The sequence below is a fragment of the Pleurodeles waltl genome, chromosome 3_1, assembly GCF_031143425.1.
Source record: "Pleurodeles waltl isolate 20211129_DDA chromosome 3_1, aPleWal1.hap1.20221129, whole genome shotgun sequence".
Classification (NCBI taxonomy): Eukaryota; Metazoa; Chordata; class Amphibia; order Caudata; family Salamandridae; genus Pleurodeles; species Pleurodeles waltl.
Genome location: NC_090440.1, coordinates 521691490 through 521718184, shown reverse-complemented (window position 1 = coordinate 521718184; position 26695 = coordinate 521691490). Strand labels below are relative to the sequence as shown.

At 45.8% G+C, this 26695-nt stretch overlaps 1 protein-coding gene across 2 annotated transcripts in view; it reads right to left on the bottom strand.

Moving 5' to 3' along the window:
* The window catches only part of ALDH1A3 (aldehyde dehydrogenase 1 family member A3), a 203244-nt gene that overhangs the window by 70608 nt on the left and 105941 nt on the right, over positions 1-26695 (bottom strand). For both annotated transcript variants that reach the window (XM_069222799.1, XM_069222800.1), the window contains exon 8: positions 15293-15395. In XM_069222799.1, coding sequence (XP_069078900.1) covers positions 15293-15395 — 103 coding nt within the window. The remainder of the gene's footprint in view (positions 1-15292; positions 15396-26695) is intronic.

Sequence of the window (26695 nt, the reverse complement as noted above, 5' to 3'; positions counted from 1 at the left end):
TCTATGTGTTAATGTAATGGAGATTGTAAATCATGCAACTGTACACCTGCAAAGTGCTGCCTCTCGATTGATTCCTAGATGGATGATATCTCCTGAGATTCATAGCCAGTACCTTAGACATTTCTCATTTCAGTATCAGCCCACACACTACTACTTCTTCAACCTCCTCTAACAACTGCATGTGAGATCACAGAGTCCTAATTACGAATTTGAGAGTTTGCCTAGCTCACAGAATGCGCCTGCAGTGGCAAGCATGGTGTCAGAAGATATCTTTAGAACCATTCACTTTAAGAATTTGAGTGTTTGCCTAGATCACAGAATGTGCCTGCAGCGGGAGGCATGCTGTTGGAGAAGAAAGCTGTAGAATCATTCATTCACTTTCTCCTGCAGAAGGCTGAAAATATACACAAAAATGGTACTCCTCTCCAGTGATAATGAGGCCAGAGGATGTTCATACAGGCTTATAAAATTACTGACAAAAGAATGTGGGAGAAATATAACAAAGTTATAACAGCAACTCATTTGGATGACCTACTCCCAATACATAGATTTAATAATTTTGAATAGGTGATCTGTTTACAAATAGCTTCCTTCACGTCTAAATATTCTACTCACATTAATTTAAATGGAAGATTAAGCAACTCCTTCTATGTTTACTAAAATGTTTCTATTTTAAAGTTAAGGCTGCATTCAGCGAGTTGACAGTCTGAAGAGAGACGTGGAAAGTGAATACTGGAGTTAGGTAGGATACTTAACAATTTTTAGACCTTTAAAGAAGATTATGCAGTAGGTGACTAACAGCCCCTGCTCCCCTCAGATTTTTTGATGCCTGGATTCACATATAAATTAACCCCTCAAAGCGCATTTACTTACACCTACTTCATATGTAACGCTTCAAATTAAATAGCTTGTTTTCCAGCAGAATGGCACTCAAGTACACTTAACTTTTGTCATGGATATAGAATGTTGGCACTCAAGGTTTTTTTCATAACTGGTGAAGCTATGAGAATCTTCTAACAGACTGCTGCTGCTGCTGAAAGTGCAGGTTTTACTTAGAACGTTAGAAATGTTTCCCATCATGCATGAGAACGGTATATGAGAGTTTGCCAAAAACGTGTCCTCATTTCTGCTTTCAAGAGCACAAATCATTTCTTTGGCAAAATTAAAGCTACCATTGTGTTTATTACTAACTTCACAAATCATATGAATGCTACAACTCCTATTTCATCCGCATTGTACACAGATGTGCCTCACAATTGTCATGAATGTAGCATGTCAGCGCTCTAGATGTTCATTAGTTTTCTGTGGTGAATCTGCAATAGAATACTGAGGAATCACCCACAGACTGCTGCTGCAGTTGCACATACATGTTTTGCTCAACATGCCAACGTATTCCTCACCTGGATTTGGAAAGTATTTACAAATGTATAGGAAATGTCACCGAATATTAGCTTCTGGAGTAATAACCATAATTTTCAGGCGAAAATAATTTTCTCTCAAGGGTGGTTCCAGCAGAGAATTAGACTTTGTTTTTAAATAAATGGTTTACATTGTAACAAAAATGCGTTCTCCCCCTTTCTTTATGAATCCTTTAGTGATCCTGAAAGGCAAGCATGCATTACAATGTACTTCACCAAAAAAATCCACAGGTATGCTTCATGTAACCTTTCACATAAATAATATCATGAAAAACACAATATTTAACAAATAATGTTGTGAATTTCACCCAAAATTGTAAGGGTGTGGTTGAAAATAGCAATGTTATCCGAGAGGAAGTGCCCCCACAATTATTGATCAGGGTGGAGTAGGGCCCTACTTCCCTCCAGTCAATAACTACCTAGGCGTACCCTCCATCTTGGATACCATTGCTTAATTATTGTATGTCAAATGCTGTTACTCATTCACCACAAAAGAATGGCTATAGTATTTGGTACCATCATTAAACTGAACGGGCCTCCACACTTATCAAGATGTGTGCATTAACTGTTTTTGATTTGCAACTTTGCTAAATTCAGCAAGCTTCTTTAGGAGAAGATAAGAATCAACGGAAATATCCCGAACCATAACCCCGGAAGAACAAAGTTGTGAACAACGAAAGCGGAGGAACACTTTTGCTAACGACGACATTTGTTCTTCTGTGCCTTTACCACGCAAGTGCTGAACAATACACATGCGTGGTTAAGGCACAGAAGAAGGAAGTCGGCTTCTGAGGAGGACGCAATCAGGTAAGTGGGGCTGGGGCTGTTTTATGGGCAGGGGTGGGGGGTCGGCTATTGTTTAGTTTTTAGGGTCAGGGGTGGGAGGTCGGGGTAGTTTAGGTTTTAGGGGTGTTGGGGATTACGGTAGTCAGGTAAGTGGAGATGGGGCAGGGTTGGGAGGTAGTTTTAGGGGCGGGGTACTTTTAGATTTTTAGGGGCGGGGTAGTTTTAGGGGTGGGGTCGGGGTAGTTTAAGTTTTAGGGGGTGAAGAGGGTTGCTGTAGTTTTAGGGGGGTGTGAGATTGGTTTAGGTTTTGGGGGGTCGTGGTACTTTTAGGCACAGGAGGGGGGGTCGGAAATGTTTTTGTTTTTAGGGGTGGGGGTTGGGCTAGTTTAGGTTTTAGGAGGGGTGGGAAGGTTGCAGTAGTTTTAGGGGTGGGGGTGGGGAGTAGGGGCATTTTTGGTTTTTAGGGGTACATTTAGGGGTGGGGTTGGGGGTCAGGGAAGTTTAGGTTTTAGGGGGGTGAGGAGTCACAGTAGTTTTAGGGGCGGGGTGGGGGGCCAGGGTATTTTTCGTTTTTAGGGACAGAGTGGGGGTCATGGTAGTTTAGGTTTTAGGGGAGATGAGGGTTGCAGTCGTTTTAGGAGTGGGGTGGAAGGTCGTGGTATTTCTAGTTTTTAGGGGCGGTTTTAGAGGTGGGGTGGGGGTCGGGGTAGTTTAGGTTTTAGGGGGTCGCAGTAGTTTTAGGGGCGGGCTTGGGGTCGGGATATTTTTACTTTTTAAGGAGTTGGATGGTCACAGTAGTTTTAGGGGCGGGCAGTTTAAGTTTAGAGATGGGGGTCAGGGTAGTGGGGTAGGGGTAGAAATGTTTTTAGGGGCGGAGTGGGGGCTTGGGGTACGATTGTTTTAGGGGAGGTCACATGCTGAAACCAAGCATGCCGTTCCACGCATGCCTTTACCAGGAATGTCTTTACAACGAAAAATTGTTGTTAAGCCATTCGTGGTAAAGGCATTTGTGGTAACAACGCAGTTGTTGTTCTGACCGCATTGTTTAAGCATGCGTGGTTCCACCATTCGTGGTTCTGACTTCTATTCAAGAATCAATACATTGCTGAGATCCTGGTGATGAGGTCATCTATGTTATGCTTAATGAGTTGTTTTCATGTTTTTTACAACTTTGACTGTCCTGAGACATAGGCCCTCATTACCACATTGGGGGTAAATCCCGCTTACCGCCGTACAGAAGACCGCCAACACACCGCTGCAGCGGCAGAATTCCTCTACAGCTATTACGACCCATAGCCCGGAATCCGCCAAAATCGAGACACCCACACAAGTCCGCCACACCAAAGGTCAGTGATAAACTGGTGATAACAAAACCTCCACCGTCGCGCCAACAGGAATACGCCCACACTATCACGACCCACGAATCCACGCGGCAGTCTTTCAACCACGGTAAACCATTCGCGGTACACACCGCTGCGCTCAAAATACACACATTTACAAAACACGACCACATTGGACAATTCGAAATACACACAACTGATACACATACACACACCACTCCCACACACCCAATCCAATATAAAACACACACCCACATCACCCACAAACCATTACTACCAAAATTGAGAAAGAAGCCCAGAGAGAGACACCACCAGAAACAACACTAACATCCACAGGCACACAACACCATCACACACAATATCCATGCACCCCAGATAACACACACAAACACATCCCCTTGCACGTCACAACCGACACCACCTCACACATCACCCACACCACATCATGGCACCTCAACGACACCCCAGGTTCTCTGAGGAGGAGCTCAGGGGCATGGTGGAGGAAATTGTCTGGGTAGAGCCACAGCTATTCGGATCACAGGTGACGCACACCTCCATTGCTAGGAGGATGGAGCTATGGCGCTGAATTGTAGACAGGGTCAACGCAGTGGGACAGCATCCAAGAACACGGGATGACATCAGGAAGAGGTGGAACGACCTACGGGGGAAGGTGCGTTCCGTGGTCTCAAGACACCAGATTGCTGTACAGAGGAATGGCGGCGGACCCCAACCTCCTCCCCCACAACCAACAGCATGGGAGGAGCAAGTCTTGGCTATACTGCATCCTGAGGGCCTAGCAGGAATAGCAGAGGAATGGACTCTGGTAAGTCAGATCTTAACTATTATATCCCCCACCCTACCTGCATGCCATCACACACCCCACCCTCACCCTCACCCCATCACTCCAACACCTCACAACTGTCCCACTATCACAACCCACCCATCCCAACACCAAGCCCTGCATGGAACACCAATGCATGGACACCCATCACCAAAGCGTGTCCACTACAGATACCCACACAGACCCCAAACCAATTATCACACAAGGTCCTATACAAGAATGCAAGCACTGGAGTACGGGGTCACCCACCCATTGCACATGATGGCACACACAGATGCAATAATCATACCTTTACACCACTGCAGGACCCCTACCCAACGTCACCGGGCAGGAGGTTCCAGACAGGTCCACTCCCACCACAGAAGAGGCCCACAGTGATGACAGCAGCTCTCTCCAACTGGATCAAAATGACCAGCCCAGCCCATCTGGGACCTTGGGACAGTCGGTTCCCCTGACACTGGCACATGCCACCACAGAGCCTCCCCCTCAGGAAACACCAGCACAGCAGCCACCCAGCGGGCCCATCCCTCTGTCCCCAGGACACGTCAAGCAGCAGTGTGTCCACCACTACAGGGAACCCAGGCAAACCCACCACCCCAAGAAAATCAGGGACCTGGGAGCAGTGGGCACACGGTTCAGGGGACAGAGGCACAGGAAAACAGGGGAACTGGGAGGACTGCTGTGCGACAGGAGGAGGACAGGCCCAGGGAACCCACTCTCCACGAGGCCCTCTCCAACATCATGGGAGCGTACCATCATTCCCAGGAGACGATGGCAACGGTACTGGCCAACTTTCAGGAGACCCAGCGGCTACAGGAGGAACAGTATCTGGGGATCAGGGAGGAACTTAAGTCCATCAACACCACCCTGGTCACCATTGTAGGGGTGCTGAAGGACCTTGTGAACACCAGGAGGGACACTGTGGCACAACAAGGGGCCCCTGACACTAGCCTGGATGATGAAGAGCCCACCACCTCTCCTGGCGCTAGTGGACAGGAGGCACTGCCACAGGACCACGACACCAGCACCCCACCCCCTGCAGACGGAGAGCCATCCCGCAAACAGTCCCTGAGATCCAGGACAAAGACAGAGAACAATGCCAAGACCCCCGCGAGGAAATGAGACGCCCCTGAATGTCATCCCTGTCCATCCATCAACTGCCCTAGCTCCACTTCCTATGCCCCTTTGGACAATGCACCTGTGAAACAAATAGACTGGACTCTGCCATGGACATTCCTCCACCATCACCCCTGCCCATTTTACAACCCCCTCCACTAATTAGCACTGAAATAAACACCCTTGAATCACAAAACAATCTGGAGTCAGTCTGTGCTTTCACAAATGTGTATTTGCAATAACTATTGAATGTAGCAATGCCAATTGTATTGTCAACATACCAATGTAACACAGCTCTAGTCCATGAGGTAATATAGCAGAGGTCACACAGTGCAACCCACATCTGTGAAATGGAAAGGCAAAGTGACAAGTCAGGGTCCATACAGTGGGTGAAAGTGACAGACTTATGCTAGCTCAAACAATAATATGAGATGTGTGAGGCAGTGACATCTTCTTACCTGTGTCTCACTGGAAGTATTGCTGGATAACGTTGTTTCTGTTGTCGATATCCTCTTCTTCTGCCTCCTCTTCTTCACTGTCCACAGGCTCCACAGCTGCCCCAAGACCTCCTTCTGGACCATCCTCCTGCTGAAAAGGCACCTGTCGTCGCAAAGCCAGGTTGTGCAGCATACAGCAGGCCACAATGATCTGGCACACCTTCTTTTGTGTGTAGTAGAGAGAACCACCTGTCATATGGAGGCACCAGAACCTGGCCTTCAGGAGGCTGAAGGTCCTTTCAATCACTCTCCTAGTTCTCCCATGTGCCTCATTGTAGCGTTCCTCTGCCCTTGTCCTGGGATTTCCTGCCATGACAGGTTGGGGTACCCAGAGTCACCTGCAAATGTCGAGGGACAACTGTTAGACACACACTAACCCTTAGGGACAACCCCAGACAACTATTCACAGGGTATAGGGTCCGTGTCCTCACCTAATAGCCACACACGGTGCCTCTGGAGTTGCCCCATCACATAAGGGATGCTGCTATTCCTCAGAATGTAAGCGTCATGCACTGATCCAGGAAACTTGGCATTCACATGGGAGATGTACTGGTCGGCCAAATACATAATCTGCACATTCATAGAATGGTAGCTCTTTCAGTTTCTGTACACCTGTTAACTCCTGCGGGGGGTACCAAGGCCACATGTGTCCCATCAATGGCACCTATGATGTTGGGGATATGTCCCAAGACTTAGAAGTCACCTTTCACTGTAGGCAAATCCTCCACCTGAGGAAACACGATGTAGCTGCGCATGTGTTTCAGCAGGGCAGACAACACTCTGGACAACACGTTTGAGAACATAGGCTGGGACATCCCTGATGCAATGGGCACTGTAGTTTGAAAAGACCCACTTGCCAGGAAATGGAGTACTGACAGGACCTGCACTAGAGGGGGGATCTCGGTGGGATGGCGGATAGCTGACATCAAGTCTGGCTCCAACTGGGCACACAGTTCATGGATTGTTGCACTATCAAGTCTGTAGGTGACTATTACGTGTCTGTCTTCCATTGTCGACAGGTCCACCAGCGGTCTGTACACCAGAGGATGCCGCCATCTCATCACCTGCCCCAGCAGACGTGCCCTATGGACGAGAACAGTGAGCAGAGAGTCAGCCAACACTGAGGTATTACAAAAAGTCATTAGCACACATTTGTCAATCCGCAATGTGTCTGTTACTGTGTGTATGCAAGGCCTAGATCGGTGTGACGCAGTTATTATTAATGCCATGTAGCCCCCTGAAATGGCAGCTGCCTGACCTGTAAGGTGGGACAAAGGGATATGATGTAACTGCGCTGGCGTTCTACACCATCACGGTAGGTGGTCGAAGACCGCAGCGCAATCCTGCATTGGTTAACATTGGACCCTGAGGGTCTGAGGAGCCAATGACGATGTACGCCAGCGGTGACGGTACGCACCGCTGCGGACATGACCGCCATTTTCTGTCTGTTCACTCACTGGATACCTGACCTTCGACAGGAGAGGACCTACACTGCAAGTGCTGTTGTGACCTCTGTCTGGAAGTGACAATGGCTCATGTGTCTGGGGAAAGGGCCCCTGCCTTCACTTCGGAGGAGTTGGAGAAGTTAGTGGATGGGGTCCTCCCCCAGTACACGCTACTCTACGGTCCTCCAGACAAACAGGTGAGTACACTGTGAGCATGTTGCATGGGCAATGCCTGTTTGGAGTGTTGTGGATGGAAGATACATGGGGGGGAGACTGAGCGCTGCATGAGCGGACGGTGAGTGAATGTGCGTCAGGGCAAGGGTGGGAACGTGGGCCAATGACTGTGACGGTCCGGACGGTTAAAGTTTTTCCTTTTCCCCTGTACTATTCCTCTAGGTCAGCACCCACCAGAAGAAGGATATTTGGCATGGCATCGCCAAGGACGTCCGGACCCTGGGGTTCCACCACAGACGGAGCACCCACTGCAGAAAAAGATGGGAGGACATTCGCCGCTGGAGTAAGGAGATGGCGGAGGCCCAGCTGGGGATGGCCTCCCAACGTGGGAGGGGTGCCCATCGCACCATGACCCCCCTGATGTTCCGGATCCTGGCGGTGGCGTATCCAGAGTTGGATGGGCACTTGAGGGCATCACAGCAGCCACAAGGGGGTGAGTACCATCAAATCCATCTGACTCTGTGCGCATTACGAGGTGTCTGGGTGGGGGAGGTGGGCAGTGGGTTACCCTAGGCCAGGGCAAGCTTTTTGTAGGCAAGGACCCTTTGTGAGGCAGTCTAAGTGGCACCCCATCCCCACCAGTGGTAAGAGCCATCTACGCCTAGTCAGGCTCCTGTGACTTCCATGTGTGCAGCAATTGGGCATAGGCCTTGTACCCCATGGGCATGTGATTAATCTAGGAACTATAAGTGCATGGCGTAGTGCAGAGGGCTGCTGTGTCTGTAGTGTTCGCCAACGGTAGTTGTATTGCATGCACTGAACATGTCTTTCTTCTGTCTTTCCTCCCCTTTTTGTGGTCTCCCTGTTCTTGTGTGCAATAGCACCATCAGGTGGAGGAGCAGTGGCACCGGAGCAGGAGGGAACTGCATCCCACTTGGCCCTGGAGGGCGAGACAATGGAGTCTGAAGCCACCAATGGGACGGAGGGCGAGGGGAGCTCCACGGCGGGGACAGGAGGTGACAGCAACGACAGCGACTCCTCCTCTGATGGGAGCTCCCTTGTGGTGGCGGGCCCCTCTGTGCCCCCACATCAACAGGTACAGCCGCCACCCCCCCTATCAGCATCGCCTTCCCAGCAGCCCCTCAGCGTGTGTCCCATGGCCGCTCACACAGGAGGGTGGGCATCTCCTTCGCCCAGGCACTTCAGGCCCTTCCCCAGTCAGCCCTGCTGCCCTCAGAGAGGAGGCTATTGACCTCCTGAGATCCCTCACTGTTGGGCAGTCTGCCATTGTGAATGCCATTCAGGCTGTCGAGAGGCATTTGCAACAAACAAATGCATACCTGCAGGGCATTCATTCTGGCCAGGCAGCCCAACAGAGAGCATTTCAGACTCTGGCCTCAGCACTGATGGCAGCCATTGTCCCTGTGTCAAGCCTCCCCCTCAAACTTACTCCACCCAGACCAAATCCCCTGTACCTCAGCCTATCCCAAGCACACCATCAGACCAGCATGCACACACCTCAACACACAAGGGTGGCTCTGGTAAACATAAGCACCACACATCCCACAGGCACTCACACAAGCAGCATACCCATGCACACACACCAACATCCACTGCCTCCACTGTGTCTCCCTCTTTCACGTCATCCTCCTCCCTCCCTGTCTCGTCTCCACTCACACCTGCATGCACTACATCTTCAGCCACTACCTCCATCACCAGGACGCCCATCACCACACACCGCTCACATGCACTCACCACCCCACTAACATTCACACATCCCCTGTGTCCTGTACCAGTGTGTCTGTGAGCCCTCCTCCCAAAGTACACAAACGCAGACACACACCCACCCAACAGCCATCCACCTCACAACAGCCTCCAGCCCGTGCACCTTCACCCAAATTCAGAAAACGTACACCTCCTACAACCACTACCTCTTCCTCCACTCCCAAACCCACTCCATCTACCCATCCCAGTGTGTCTAAAAATCTTTTCCTGGCTAATATTGACCTCTTCCCTACACCTCCCCCCCAGTCTGTCCCCTAGGGCAAGGCTTTCCTGGTCCCAACCCAGCACCTCAGCCACCACATCACCGGGCACAGTGGTACCAGCAACTGCGGGCTATTGGAGTGTGCCAAGCATCAGGGCTGCCAGTGTGCCACGGAGCGAGGGCAAGGACATTCCGCCACCTGCTAAAGTAAAAAAGTTGCCCACATCCCAGAGGGAGAAGCCGAAAACACCTGCCACCAAGGGCTCAGGGAAAACGAAAGGGGATAGTGGCAAGACAGCTGCGCCACCATCCAAGGTGAGGAAGGTCCAGAAAATAAAGGGCAGGTCAGGAGAGGGCATGTTGGCTCCGACAATGGGACCAGTGTCACACCTTCTGTCCAAGTCAACACCAACCTGTATGGCGGAGAAGACCGCCACATGCACCACCACCAGCACTGCTGTCATTGAACCTGCCACCAGCACCGCAGTCACTGAGCCCGCCACCAGCAACGCAGTCACTGAGCCCGCAATCCAGCACCATCGCCAGGAGCACACCGCCGGCACCGCAGTCACTGAGCCCGCCACCACCACCGCCGCCACAGAGCCCGCCACCAGCACCGCCGCCACAGAGACCACCGCAAGCACCGCCAGCGGCCCCGCGACATCCTGAGCCAGTGGCACCAGCGCAGACATGGCTGCCATCCCCAGTGGTCAGTCATCCAAGCCTGGTGGTCAGTTCCAGGAGCCTGGGCAGCTTCCATGATGCACCACCTTCAGTGGAGAAAGGCATCCACTACCTCAGTCCTTGGCAGGATGAAGCACTCTGGGCACAATGCCCCCCCCAGAACCAGTAGAGAAAGGCATCCACTACCTCAGTCCTTGGCAGGATGAAACACTCTGGGCACAAAGCCCCCTCCAGAACCAGTGGAGTATCACATCCACTACCTCAGTCCTTGGCAGGATGAGGCACTCTGGGCACAAAGCCCCTCCAGAACCAGTGGAGTATCACATCCACTACCTCAGTCCTTGCAGAATGAAGCACTCTGGGCACAATGCCCCCTCCAGAATCAGTGGAGAAAGGCATCCACTACCTCAGTCCTTGGCAGGATGACGCACTCTGGGCACAATGCCCCCTCCAGAACCAGTGGAGAAAGGCATCCACCTGAGAGACTGTGGCTTTTTCACTCCTCAGGATGCAGCAGTTGGCAAACCACCAACTGGAGAGACTTGAGAGACTGTGGCTTTACACTCCTCAGGATAATGCAGTGGGCAACCCACCCACTGGATAGACTTGAGAGACTGTGGCTTTGCACTCCCCAGGATGCATCAGTGGGCAAACCACACACTGGAGAGACTTGAGAGACTGTGGCTTTGCACTCCCCAGGAAAATGCAGTAGGCAACCCACACATTGGAGAGACTTGAGAGACTGTGTCTTTGCACTCCCCAGGATAATTCAGTGGGCAACCCACCCACTGGAGAGACTTGAGAGACTGTGGCTTTGAACTCCCCAGGATAATGCAGTGGGCAAACCACCCACTGGAGAGACTTGAGAGACTGTGGCTTTGCACTCCCCAGGATACAGCAGTGGGCATGGAGCCCCCTCGTGGAGCAGTGGTGTTGTGCACTCATCCGGCTGAGGTGCCCCTCCTTCCCTTCCCCCTGAGGTGCCTGTTTCATTTCAATCTGATGCCCCTGCAGTGTTCTCTCCGTTTGAAGTCTGGTATCTAGTGTGGGCCTCGCCCATGAATTTTGGGCCCAGTGGTCCACGGACAATAATTGGTGCACTATCCGGACTTGTGTAGTTGGTGTACATATTTGTATATACTGCATTTCGGGTTTTGACTACTGTTTTTTTCATGATTACAATCGTTCAACTCATTTCCTTTTGTCCTTGCGTTCTTCCAGGGGTGATGGGGGGGTCAAATGTAATGTTGCAGCATGTATTTGTGTGTATGTTGTTGTGGGTGAGGGTAGGGGTTTTGCATGTTGCGTGTGTGTGTCACTCTCTTTTCCGTCCCCCTCCCCTGTGTTGTAGGTGCAGTACTCACGTGGTCGCCGCCGCTGTCTTTGGTGCACCTGATAGAGGAGCAGGAATACCATCGCAGGGAGTATCTGGAGTTCTGGCTCCATGGCGTCCTGGTTCCTAATGGGGTTTAGAGAGGTGAGTGTTTTCCCTTCCAAGTCCTGTTTCCACCGTGTTTTTGTTTGCGTTGGTTCTGCCTCGGAAAAGGTGGCGGATTGGCCTCTCATAATAGTGTGGGTGGTACATTGTCTCCCGCCTGTCTGTTGGCGGTGACCGCCGCGCTGTTTGTTTGTACCCGTGGCGGTCAGAGTGTTATAGTGGCTGTCTATGTTGGCGGTTTCCGCCACAGTCGTAATTCCATTTTTTTTTCCCACCAGCCTGTTGGCGGTATTACCGCCACTTTAACACCGACCGCCAGGGTTGTAATGAGGGCCTAATTGTTTTTAGCATATGTAGGAAGACTGGGCCTTTTAAGAATTTTATGCATTTCATTATTTTTATTTGAAATACTATGAATAAATACGTTTTTAATTAATTATCTCAATAGAGAACTTAGGGTTTGATTTAAAGTTCGGGGGATGGGTTACTTTGTCACAAACGTGACAGATAGATTGTCCATAATATTATAAGTGCATTAGGATATTACGCACTTGTAATCAGGCACATGGAATCACATTTGTGATGGAGCAGCCCATCTGCCACCCTCTAAATCAGGCCATTTGTTAATTTCTGAGAACTTTGCATCCTTAAGAAACACTCAACATGGGATTTGTTTTTATTTGGTCATTAGAAACAAGTTCTTGCTTCCAGATAGAGAGTTTGAGAGAGCAAAAAAGCTAGCAGAGGGAAAATGAGGGAATGGAGGGCAACAACAGCAGATATGTATATCTTCCACAAGCCCCGGCTGCTTTTAGCTGTAGAAATTACCAGCTTCACATGATTTGGCATTCTAGTTTGCAAAGATCTAATCCTTGACCATGTCTTGGAATCTGAGTTCTCCTAAAGTGCACAGCAGTTCCAAGGGACATCAGCCCTCGGGACAAACTAGGCTTCCTTTGTGGACCACACCCTCGCAACTCCAGGCATTCCATCAAAGCCTGAAGCTATAGTGACTAAAACATCATGTCACAGAGCTACAGTCTTTCTGATGCAGAAGATACAAATGAAGTCATCTCACCCACAAATGCCTAGCTCATGATGATGAAGTGGAGTCTCAAATGATATTGTGTCACTCCTTCAGTTCAGGAATTTCGTGGTCATGTCAGCACAGCATCTAAAAGCAGCACCGTACCTGTCATACAACTGCAGGTTTTTGAAATTGGAATTAAAGTTTTGAAGAAACACGTCCCCATTTATTACTTGGAAACCAAATTTTGCATCCAAATAATATTTGTGTTATTTGTGTATTTCGGTTGGAGATGCGCTGTTTTTGTTTAGCAGCAGAATGCCTTTCTGATGGTGAGCATGCGCTTTATACATACCTGTACTGGTGTTGCAAAGATGTTGAATACAAAATATCAAACTGCCTATTGAGTCATAGGAATTATATAAAGGCCTGTTTTTGGCTCATTCACTGGGATGTTTGTATATGTTATTTATTAGGTCTGAAAGCCATCTGGAGTTGAAGATTTCAAGGAGCAGAGGAAGAAGATAATTAAAAGAGGAGAGAAAAGGTTGTGTGTAAGGCAATTGACAGATAGAGACTTAGGGCGTCATTATGAGGTTGGTGGTCCCACCGCAGGACTGCCAAATTCACGAGGAGGATGCAACGGCCATGGCGATGACGTCCCCCACAAGTGTAATACAATGTTCCTGCTGGGCTGATGGGAACATTGTAGTATGCGTTACCGCCAGTCAGACCAGCAGAAACAGTGCCATGATAAAGGACTCAGTTCCCTTAAGGTAGCCGGGTCCTTTACAATAGCACAGAGGGGGCCGACCAGCAATCTCAGAATCTCTACATAGGTTATGAAGGGCTGGTCAAAGAAATTATTGTGATCGGGCCACAACAGACATTACTTGAGTGCTGATAAAGAACTTGATGTTTCATGATACAAATATGCTTGTCTGACAACATTAGCCCCTAGGATTTTGACTGCCACTGGAAATAGTTTGGTTGAAAATTAAATAAATTGGTGGATCAGAGCCCAAGTTTTGATGATCAGAAAGACAACACTTGTTTTAGCTAGTGCCTGTGTAAGACATTGATTAAGACTGTCACTGAAAGGTTTGGTCTAAATTTAACTATTTAGATTTCAGCTTGGCATTTATCAGTTTTGTTGTGGATGACATACCCAACAAAATACATTAAGGAAAAGTCTGAGTCCTGCTCTCTTTCCCAATATTAGCAACTTAATTTGATAGGAAGGAGGCAAAAAGTGGTAAAGCTCTAAATAAGTTGAAGAAGGCCCTGCCAGCTCTCTTTCAGTTTTAAAAAATAAATGTTTTGTGTGCAGCTGGTCTTCTTTTTCTGCTCCGCATGTTCAGGAATTGGGGGAATATTATTAATCCCAATTTATAGTTTCAGGCATATTTTCATTAGGTGTGCTTCACATCAGATCTGCTGGTCAATAAAATTAGTACCACGGAGGTCGATAACAATAAAAAGCTGTTATTCAGCACTGAGATGTGCTTAAGACTTACAGTTGTTATGTTAACTTCCATTATTCTTCACTTTGAGGGTATGTATACTCCCCCTAATTTGGTTTAAATTCTGTACCAGTTACACCTGCTGCCCTTCTTCCCCAATGCCGTGATCTAGATTTGTGATATTTACTCTTTCTCTCTTTATAAAATGTAGCTTTTAAATGAGTTAGTCTGTTTTTATTCCTGATTATCTTTGCATCTTGGCTCATATGATGAAACATGTTGCTTTATCTACTTACAATAGACATGACAACTCTCTTAATATAATTAGTATCATAGAACTGAAATTCATTATTGTACAAAGTATAGAGTATTTTTAATTGAACCAGTAGTCAACGGCGTACCACTATCCATGTCTTTTTGCTCAGGATGTTCTAGGTGTTAAATGCACAACTAAAATGTATTTTTTTTACATAAGTATGCTTGATATAGCACCAATAACCACAAAGAAGGCAACCCCCCTTCTACACTCTCCAAGATGGGAACTGGGTCACTATACCTTTTCTTTTCCTCTGTGTCATGTCTGGATAGTTTTCTGAAAGATGGCACTACATACACTCTTTTTTTCTTGTCATTTTTTTATATATTATTTCTCAAGTTCCCTGAAGTGATCTTCTGATCTATGGTTCAATAAAAAAGTAAATAAAGCTAAACCTAGATTTCATTACTATGCACTTACTTTGGTTTTTTTAGATGAACTTTATGATGTGTCACAATATTTCCATATACTGCCCATATAAAGCTTAAAATATGTTATTAAACTTTTAACCCAGTAACATATGAGAAAATGTAAAACAATGATATGTATCACAGATATAACATTAGACTGTAACAAACAATAACATTTTACAAAACTTCTAAAACAAAGGCGAACAGGGATCATATTCCAAGATAAGTGAGGATTACTTTGCTCACTCATTCTATAAAACAGCAAAAGACTTCTCTTATTTCTCATAGTTGACAGCCTTTACATTTGAGTTATTTGTTTCCAGTTACAATCCCAATTTAGGAATACTTACAATCAGAATCTGCAAATACAATACATGGATTTTTTCCTCCGAGCTCCAGAGTTACTCGTTTAAGGTTACTTTTGGAGGCAGCTTCCTTCACAAGTTTACCAACCTAGAGGAAAGTGACACAGCAATAACTGACTAAGTCCTTCAGGAAAGCAATCAGTGCCACTGTGGCATAGAAACATAGGGAATATCAACTATAAGTCTACAGACAGCTTTATTTATTTATTTTCTAGTTTTTTAGTTTTTTTGACACAATCTATACATTGTAGATTGAACACAGTATTAAACATACACAATTGAATTACTCCATCCTTCCACATTTACACAAAAATATTTTAAAAGATTTAGCAATCAGTTTTATCAAAGACAATCCATTATTATTCTTTAAGTTACAATAGCATCCATTTCAATAATCCCATTCGATACCCCTTAGAAAAGGGGTTGTAGTGAATTCTCTCTTTCTACATTAAATAGAACACAATCTGGCCTCTCTCAAGGCAGTCTAGCTCATCCTTCTTCTGAAGAAAACAACACAAGACAAAAATAATTTTGTCAACTAGTGGCCCATCACCAACCGTCTTTGGCTTCAGATCACACTGCAGCACTGTGACAGCTACCTTACAAATCATAATTGATATCCTCTTGACCACGACAAAGATGATCCCTGTCTCCTGATATTCCTCAACTTCTCAGCCACCTTTGACATCATCAATCATCCCACCTTCATCCATACCCCTATGTCATTAAAGTCCTTCACTGTCAACAACCTTCATTAGTAAACCTCTTTTCTATCCAACTGACACCAGTTCATTCACATGGACACTTCAAGGTCTCAGAAGAAGCCTATCTCTTGTGTAGAGCCCCTTGGGACTCTGCTCACTGAATATAGTATAATAATTCACTAATGTGCAAATGACACACAGCTCTACTTAAAAGTCTCCTCTGCTACAGGTATCCAATGCTTCAAAACTAACTCACCCACTCTTGGAAATCCACTATTTACTAATATCAAAATGAACTTCTAGTACAGACCTCTCTTAACAGCATCAACCTGGACAGTCAGAAACCCCAAGTATCAGTCAAGTTAACCCAGGTCACCAGCCTCAACTTCAAGAAAGATATTGCCAAGGAAACCTAGAATGCCTAGTACCAGCTCCCTTACTAAAGGAAGTGTAATCATTTGTCTCAGAAGACAAATTCAGACCTGCCATTCAGACCCTTATACTCTCACATTTAGACCCACAATGGCCCCTCTTAAAGACGTCCTTCACACAACAGCATGCCTTGTTCAGTGTTGCAAAAAAACTGCTTATCCCAATCCTGAAAGAATTATTCTGGCTCCACTTGTCATCCTGGAACATATTGAAAACTAACTGCATCATCTAAAAAGTCATAACAAATGGCACCTCAGCATATCTTGCTGGCCAGCTCCCCATCCATGGTTTCTCTCAGCTCATCCTTAGCCAGGATATAGAAGTGCAAAAAAGAAAATAACACAAGGCTACTACTGCCCTACTGCATCTCTGCACCCAGGATCTAGAATGATATCCCTGAATCAATCAGGAATGCTGTTAGAGCAGGCGTTTTACAGAAAATTATTAATTAATATTCATGTATTTTGAGTAATGGATTTGCGTAGAAAATGTAATAATTTAGAGAGAATAATGCACTCATTTGAAAATGTGCCCACGTGAGTGGTTGCCAGTGTTCACAAAGTATACTTTTTAATGTCTTATTAATATGAAATATTGAGCTTATGTTTGAAAAATGTAGTAATACATCATATTTAGGGTTATGCATTATGTATTACCTTTATTAATTGAAAGCCTTAACTTAGCGGCGGTCTTGGCCTAGTTGCACAGCCTCATGTCAAGCTGAAATTCTAAACGTCTAATAAAATGTCTGCTTAGAAGAGCTAAATTATAATTTTCCTTTGTGCTGACATAATGCATTCATAACTAAAAGTCTTTTTCATGAGAACTGCTTGCTAGATGATGTTGTTTCTGTTGAACATAACATTGTAAATGTAACATGTGTTAGACTGACTTTCTCAGGCTTAAACAATAGGGACACTGACTGGAGTATAAGCTGCAACAATATTGTTACCTGACGAGCCGGATGGATGAGGACATTACAAGAGGACCAATCATAAACATGTGAACTGTGAACTGGTAGAATCTGCAGGTTTGAAGTTTTAGTTTTATTGGAAAAAGTTGGAACATATGACCCATTGACCAATAGGGAATTAGGAAGTCGTTTTAGGAGATCTAACTTAACAGCACTGCACAGAGAAGAATTTGTCATTGCGACTTGCCATGTGCCAGTACATAGTTGCCTTTTGCCAACCACTTTTGCCCATATTACGCGTCTAAAGAAGAGACATGCTGAACTTTAATGCCTAAAAGACTTCCATTTTTCTAAACTTTGATGCTGAATCCTGATGCCTTGCTGATCAGACTGATGTCCTGAGGACGAAGGCTGTCACAGCTTGCTGATGCGAACTGAGGATAGATATAATTGACGAAAATGTTGTTTGCTATGTTTTCTTGATTTTCTTTCTAGGTACAGACCGTGCTATTTTTGATAGAGCCATAGTTAGATGTTTTTTCCAAATTTGTGATGACTTAATTGTTTTGCATGAAGCCCAACATGCTAATTCTAATTTGGTGTTAGCTAGAAGCTTCACTAATGAAATTCAATACTTGGAGAAACAATTGATGTCTTCCTTTGCAGAATCCATATGTATGTGATATCGTTTGCACAGCTGTTCTTATTAATTTGCACAGTGACTTTAGAATGTGTAATAAGCCAAGCTTTGATTAGATTGCGTTTGTTTCTATATGTCTGCTATTTGATTTTGAGATTAACTTATGTGACCTTAGCATTGTTAATATAGGGAAATAAATATGCTAACTTTACCATAAAGGTGTGGTTAATCATGACTAAAAGGTCATGGTGTGTGATAATTACTGACTCCTATTGGTTACTGATTACTAATGTTATTGATTGTCAATGATTATTGATTTGTTCATATGGGTTACGGTGGGAAGGTATGAGGTTGTGGGATCGGGCGATGTTAGCGAGTGGGGCCATGTAGACGTTGAAGAGGGTCGGGCTGAGGGACGAACCCTAGGGTACGCCGCATATGAATTTGTGGCCTCCAAGTGGAATAGGGGGAGGTGGATTCTCTGGGTTCTGCCGGTGAGAAAGGAGGTGACCCAGTCCAGGGCTCTTTCGCAGATTCCAGCATTGCTGAGGCGTGAGCATAGGCTGTGGTGGCAGATGGTGTCGAACGTGGCCGAGAGGTCCAGGAGGATGAGGGCTGCGGTTTCACCGCTGTCCAGTATGGTTCTGATGTCGTCGCTGGCGGCGATGAGGGCGGTTTCAGTGCTGTGATTGCTGCGGAATCTGTATTGAGAAGGGTCCAGGGTGCGGTTCTCCTCTAGGAAGTGGGTTAGTTGTCTGTTGACGGCCTTCTCGATGACTTTTGCCGGGAAGGGGAGCAGTGAGATAGGCCTGAAGTTCTTGAGGTCTTTTGGGTCCGCTTTCGGTTTTTTGAGGAGGGCATTGATCTCGGCGTGTTTCCAGCTGGGAAGGTGGCGGACTTGAAGGAGCTGTTGATGAGCTTCCGGAGTTGGGGTGCGATGACGGAGCTTGCTTTGTTGAGGATGTGGTGAGGGTAGGGGTCAGATGGAAAGCAAGAGTGGATGGTGTTCATGATTTTCATGGTGTCATTCTCATTGATGGGGGTCCAAGAGAGCAGGAGGTTGGTCGGAGGTGAATCTGTGATGTTGGTGGTTGCCGGAGGGGTCTGAGTGCTGAAGCTGTTGTGGATGTCTGCAAGCTTGCGGTGGAAGTACGAGGCTAGGGAGTCACAGAGGTCTTGGGATGGCGGGATGGCGTTAACATTGGAGCTGGGGTTGGAGAGTTCCTTCACGGCGATAAAGAGCTCCTTGTGGCTGTGTGCGTTGTTGTGGATTTGGTCTTTGAAGGAGGTTCTTTTGGTGGCTCGGATGAGTTGGTGGTGTCTACGGATGGCGTTTTTGAAGGCTGTGTGTTTGTCCAGAGTCTGATCTTGGTGCCACTTTCTTTCGAGACTACGGCAGCTTTGCTTAGATTCGTGGAGGTCAGCATTAAACCAGAAGGCCTTTCTGTCAGTGCGTCTATTGGAGAGATTCTTGATTGGGGCGAGAGTATTGGCACAGGTGTTGACCCATTGCCTGAAGTTGCGGGCAGTTGCATCAGTGTCGGTGGTGTCGATGGGTGGGTTCCGGGAGAAGATTGCGATAAGTTGGTCTTCGGTGACCTTGTTCCAACTGCGGTGTGGGATCCATTGTGGGTGGTGGTGTGTAGTGGATTTCTTGAAGGAGAAGTGGATATAGCAGTGGTCTGTCAAGTGGAGTTCGGTAGTGTGGCTGAAAGAGATGTGATTGCTGGTGGAGAAAATAGGGTCGAGTGTGTGTCCTGCGCAGTGGGTTGGTGTTGTGACGAGCTGTTTGAGGCCGAGTTTGGAGAGGTTGTCAAGAAGGGTGGCGGTGTTGTTCTCGTTGGTGTTCTCGCGGTGGAAGTTTAAGTCTCCGAGGAGTATGTAGTCAGTAGATGCAAGAGCGTGCGTGCTGATGATGTCGGTAATGGAGTCGCTGAACCGCTGTCATGGGCCGGGCGGCCTGTAGATGAGGGTTCCGCGAAAGGTGGCATTTGGGTCAGTTTGGATTTGGAAGTGCAGGAGTTCATCGGTGCTGAGGGTGTCTTTGATATTGGTTGTGATCCTGAGGGTGTTCCTGTGGATGATGGCGATAGTAAAAGGTGCTCTACCACATGGTTCCTCTACTAAATCTAAATATAGCAACCAAGCATCAAAAGTGTTGGTAGGACAAAAATGTTTCTATCATGATCTCCTATTCAAGGAACAACTTTCTGCCAGTCTGCAATGGTACCAAAATACAACCGTAATTCTAGTTTGGAAACTATGTGCCATGATTTTAGGGTCTTTAAAAACACACTTTAAATTCTGCAAAGACAACCAAAGCATACAGAAGGTACAGTATTCCAAATCCTTAACAACAATGTTTCTGTAAAGAATAATGCTTTTAAAGAGGAAGAGTCATCTATTGAGAGGGAAAAATCCCAGCCCAATAACAGAGCCACAGCTGTGGCTCAGCACCAAGTCAGACCTCATTTCAGGCATAATATTTCAACCGGACTCAAACTTTCAACACTCAAACTATTGGTCTATATATTAGCAACTAATTAATCAATAGCATTAGGCATACGAAGAAGTCAGATGGGCACATCATTACAAAGAATTGGTGCTGTTGTGACATTATTTGCTTTTAATATAGACCAAACAAAGTAAGATCCACCTTATTTGTAAAGCCTCAATGAAGCATTAGTCGCTACAAAAGCAGCCTTCTATGTGCAGCTTTATTTTATTAATTTAATTTAATTTAATTTTATTTTATTGTACCTAGATACTGCTTGTGCAGTGAACATACTCTATGTTGGAATTTACATCAGCGCTCCTCAATAAAAAGAAATGGGAAAAGAGGGTAGGAGACATCCTTTCCTCCCAACTGTTGGCTCCTTGTAGACTAGCATAAAAATCCCAGGCCCAGATAATTCACAAAATGAAAGTGGCAAAATAGCCACCGCTAAAAGGCTCAAGCCAGATGGTCCTTCACAGAACTCTCAACTGAGAAACTGAGACACCGAAAACAGCTACAATCCTCAGAAAAAAATGGAACACGAGGAAACGAATAACATATAAACCACTTAAAGCTTCCAAAAAACGAATCATTGTCAAAGTAAACTATATCTACCAGGCTGCAACCATCCTTGCGCACATATCTAGGGGTCTGCAAAGCTCCACATGCCAACGTGGCCCCATCTGATCACCGTGTGACTTATTGCACTCCCATACGCTCAGGACTCAGAAATCAAAATTACCTTTCTTTCCATGTTGTGACCCTCTCAACAGTAACAACGCCATTTAAATTGCCCTTTTATCGTTGCCTCCCACCATGCTGCAGTAGGACGATGATGTACCAACATGGGCTGTAAAGAGAAGAAGAACAAGCCCAACCTGCAACCCTAGAACTGCCAGCGTGTGAGAGATCAGCTCGTTAACACCGCCCTGTAGGTGCATCAGCAGGCTACATCCTGGATATGTTTATCTCTCCTGACCTGCGTTGCTTGGGTGGTTGCATTCTGGCATCAAATCATGACTTTCCAGACTCTCTTTCCCATAGTAATCCAGGAACCAACTGTACTTGCTTCTTTTGCGATTAATGGGTTCCTGGGCAGGGAACATTGGTCTCAAGTCGCCAGAATGTCTGGGGCCTCAGAAAAGACATCACACAATCTTTGAATGTCATTTCACATCACAGTGTTGACTCTGTTACCAAACATCTACTGCTTCCTGATGAGGAAACGGAGAAAGGTCAAGGAACGGATAGAGCAGAAAGTAAAAATGGCTCCTAAAGATATGCTTACTTTCTGCATCCATCACTTGAATCAGGACCCACGAGACCAAGGATAGCAATGGCAATACCGGGAACGCCAATGGGAGGTCTAAAGGTGCAGCTAGTGTGTCTGATTACCCCAAATTGACATCCATATACTGGATATAAAAAGTCAGAAAGGGAGACTTTAAGAAGTGAATGAACCAGACGAAAACCTAATTCTCACTTCCTGTGGCACCTACAATGCCAAACGCTTGATTCTATAAGAGGGCACAGCATATCTAACTCCCCAGCTTGGTCCTTATCATGCGCCTAAAGGGAACACACAACAGCCCTTATTTACCATGGTAGTTGCAGTTCTGACTAGTTCAGATCAGCCAGAGGATCAGGTTGACAGTGATTCTTGTTTTAAGGTAACGTTTTTCTGTACCTTTGTAGGTGATGTAATAGTTTGAATGGGTTTAAAAATGATGATAAAAAAGGAGCTTAACCTCTCATCCTCCCTACCATAGAAACCAGAATTATTTATCTCCCTGGAAAAAGACGTACACAAAGAGACAGTTCTAGCAGTAACAAATTCCATGTCTCAATAAGACAATAAGAATTTGAAGACTCCATCAAAAGAGGTGGTATGTTTCTTGATATCTATCAGCACAGTTAACTATCTCTGAAGAGCAGTATTTCCCTGTAGCCAGCACACACTTTACCCTATCACCACAGAGCTTTCCTGTTTCTAGCCCGTATCTGCTGAAGATCTTACGCTGCTCTTTCTAAGTTACACTGGGAAGCCCATGCCTTCTATAACTCTTAAACAAATGAAAGACAGTTTACTGAACCCTCCCAGATCATTACTCTCTTGAACAAGGCACGGAGCCTAAACAATGTAAATTAGCAATTGTAAGACACATCCTTAAAATAACTGAGCAGGCCCCACTAATGTGAACTTTTTTCATCTCATAGCCCACTCACCAGCAAAGGCCAGATTACTGGTAGTCCATGTAACCAAACAATTAAGAGCTTGATTCAGAGTTTGGTGGGAGATTACTCATTCACAAACATGAAGGATTACCATCCACCTTATCAGAAGTGCCATAGGATGTAAGGCACTTTTAAAAGCCATATGAGCTATCTGTCACATGTGCGATGGAGTAACCCATCTACAAAACTCAAAATCAGGACCTAAGTATTCACCTCCGAGTTACCAATGCAATTAATTGCAACAGCGCTGGCTTACGCATTGTGCACAGTTATGAATCAGTATTACTTCATGACATCAGACTTGAAACAGATCAATAGAGGATCAATGCATTGATATTTCTTGATTAACCAGCCTCATTTGAATCTGTAGACTACATCATACTATGTAATTGGTTTAGAACAACTGGCATCACCAATATTCCTTTAACCTGGTTTAAGGCCTCCGTGAATAGGGTGGACATTAGGTGCACTAAATCTGTAAGAACGCCCGCTTCCCACACCCCAGAACTACCTCCTAAATATCAAATGCCACAATATTATTACATCTCAATTACGAACAATATAATTCTAGCACAACCCTAAATGAGAGCTGTACATCAATAAATATTGAATTAATAAGATAAAGGAATATCATTCTTTAAAGATGCAACTGTTGTGTGAAGCAGATTTTATAAAATCTATATTATCAACTAATATTGAAAATGGACACAAATGGCAGGACTGGCTATTGGACTAGGAATTATGTTTAACTTCCATTCTCAACGTAATTTCCACCAAATCAAAAGACCTTGACAAGCATAGGGACGACGGCCAACAACTTCAATAAATAAAATGCTTAACAGCAAGTGCAAAAAGGTACAACCAGAAATTACTCAGAGGCCTTTTAAAAAAAACAGTTTGTACTAATAAACATGATAACCAGATTAAAAATGCAAAGCTTCAATGTGGTGCAATTATAAAGGAAATACAACAAAATCACCATAATAAATCCTGGAGCAAACCAGTTGATGCTCTCAAATAAAATGACACTAAGATATTTTGGTTTCAGATGGGACATGGAACAGCAGCATATACAGTACCAAATTACCACTTTATTCCGAGTGGCACATAGCCAGCCTACTTTAAGAATCATCTGTATGAAAGCAATACAATTTGCTGTAATCTGCCACTGCAATACTCTAAAGCATCCCTCACAATAACCCAAGAAGAAATAATTAGTTTGATTAAAAAGCAGTAGTCGGTCTGAACGGAATTGCATTTGACATAGTAAGACAGAATCCTCTCCTGTGTAGGTTTCTATTATTTCAGTAATTTTGGAATGTAATAAAATCTGGGACACAGTCTCCATCATTGAAAGGCTCTACTAATTATGCTATTTTTACAAGCGGCCTAAAAAGTGATTCAGTTTACAGCCCTCTTTGCGAATGTAAGCTATTTGCAAAACATTTACCAAATAGTCTAATAGACTGGGTGAATGAAAATGATCCAGTTACTTACCTGTAATTATGGCTTTGCAGCTTGAATCCCTCTCAGATCCAGATGGTTTGCACGATCCCGCCTTCTAGTGGTTGGGTCTGGAAGAGTCTTGTTGAGTTAAAAACTTTTTTTCTTAATTACTACATAGGTATCTTTACACTACAGTGCAATCAATAGCAGGTAGGGAGTTCCAATACAATACCTTCATCAGGTAAGATAATAACCAATCAACTTTTGAGAAGGTCAAAAATCAATACACCTTCACCAATGTAGAGCACTTTTTGAAAAAGCGCCCACTAGCACGCAGCATAATCAGGCAGCAACGCAGAAAATAAAATGCAGGCTTACACTGATTTAAAAAACACGTTTTGTTTTTTAAAGAATTGGGACTAAGGAGTTAACAGTTTTTGGCACTCTGCGCTCCGTTTGGAGCAGGGAATTCGGCCAAAAACTCTGCTAGCCCTTACAGCGGAGCACCCAGGGGCATACACTGTAGCCCAGTTATGGGCCATACAGTGCAAGCACAGATAGTCTGCACTTGAGCAGTGTGGCCCATAACTGGGCTGCAGTGTGCACTCGGCCCAAAAAAATTGTCGTGGAACTGCTGCAGGCTGCTGCTGAGGGGCTGCACCAGCACCAGATCTGGATCCAGGCATCCCTGCTTTTACTGTAGTCAGAAGCCCAGGAGCAGGGGGCTGAGGGAGCCAGAGAGCCAGGCTTCTGGCAATGGCGACCCTGGACCCAGACCCTCGTTTCACTTACTCTCCTATGTGCATATGGGGGCTGGCAATGGGCATGAACAGTATTTGTATATGAGGGGCTCTGTGCTTAGAAAAAAGGAAACTTGCTGTCAGAGCTCCACTTGAAAAGATCCTGTGTCCCCAGAGTCCCTTGGAAGGGAAGTGGTGTTATGGGGTACATTGCTGAGGCCAGCAGGAAGAGCTGGAGACCGGGGAAAATTCAGCTGCTGAGTGGTAGTCCGATAGCCCTCGCCAGATAGGGATGTGTGTGTCCTGAGAGAATTCCGTAGGGCCCAGTGGCAAGCAAGGCTAGGTACATTGTGAAAATACCAGGCTGCTGGTGGAGAGCTGGTTTGCTGCTCTTAGTGCTGGGCTCTAAAGAAAGGGTGGTCTAAGGCTGTGTGTAAGTGCAGATGAAGCGATTGCAAGGCTGGTGCAAGACAGGGCGTATGCTTGGCCCTCTGTAACAAGTTTGTGCAGGAGGGCAGTCGGTGAAGGGAAGTGTGCAGGTGTGAGAGCAGTAGGCTCCAGGCTGGTGTGCGGTGGCACCAAGAGGCTTGAAATGTCAGCTTTCGTTGCCTATGGTACACCATTACCACCCTGGCCTGAAAGCGCCCAATCTGGGAAACGCTTCCGCGATTGGGTGCTTTCAGGCCAGGGTAGTAGGGCAGGTGGCACTCTGCAGCACGTGGAATTCCACTGAGTTTTTAGCCAACTCCGCGGAATTCCACAGAGTAGAACTCTGTGAGCTCTGCCCACTCCTAATCCTAAACCCGTACTCACATGCCAAACAATCAGTTATGACTTCATGGTTGAATGTTGCTTTCTGGTTGCTCCATATAGAGGCCCAGAGGAGAAGTGGGGCAAGCCCTACCAGGTCAGTTACATAGGCCAAGCCCAATTCTTTGTGCAAAAAAGGCTGGGAAATGCCTAGGTCTAAGCATAACAGACATCTACAAAAATAGTTAATTTCCCTCTGGAGGCAGTTGCAATCTCAAAAGCCCCATATTCCGGCCCCAAATATAAACACTGATAGGCATTTCAGCTTACAGATTTCCAACAGGGGCAGTATTGGCTTACTGCCTACTTTTGGGGATACATCAAACAGTAGCATGGTTAAAGAGGAGATAGAGGCTGGAATGACAAGGCAATTTGCTATTATGGGAGTCAAAAGTTACTGATCTGATGTGATGTGACGTGATGGAGATAGGTCACACACAATGTAATGTTAGTGTCTAAATCCAAATTATACATAAATAATACAAAATTCTCGACTAGGGCCCATAATCCATTAGGTGTTCGAGAGAGCAGAACCACATCATCAGCATAGAGTAATGCTTACACAGGGATAGAATTAACCATTGGTAGAGCTTTACCGTTTGGTGGTAAGAAATGAGTTTAGGTCATTGATGTATTAAAAAACAAGATTGGAGCCAAGATGTACCATTGGCGGACACCATGGGACAGGGAAAAATATGTGCATTTTCCATCCGTACCCTACCTAACCATTGCTGAGAGACCACAGTACAGTGCTTGTAAGAAGTCCACCAAGGCCTGTGGCATGTCCATCCCAGTAAGGATGAGCCATAATTTGGATCGATTCACACAATCAGTCGCACTGCTCTGGTCCATAAAGGCAAGGTAAAGCAAGCCTTTCTTGCCAATGTAATATTTCCCAACCGTTAGGCTAAGGTTAAGGCACTGTTCCTGAGTCCCCAAGCTCTCTCCGATGCCATATTGTACTCTTCTAA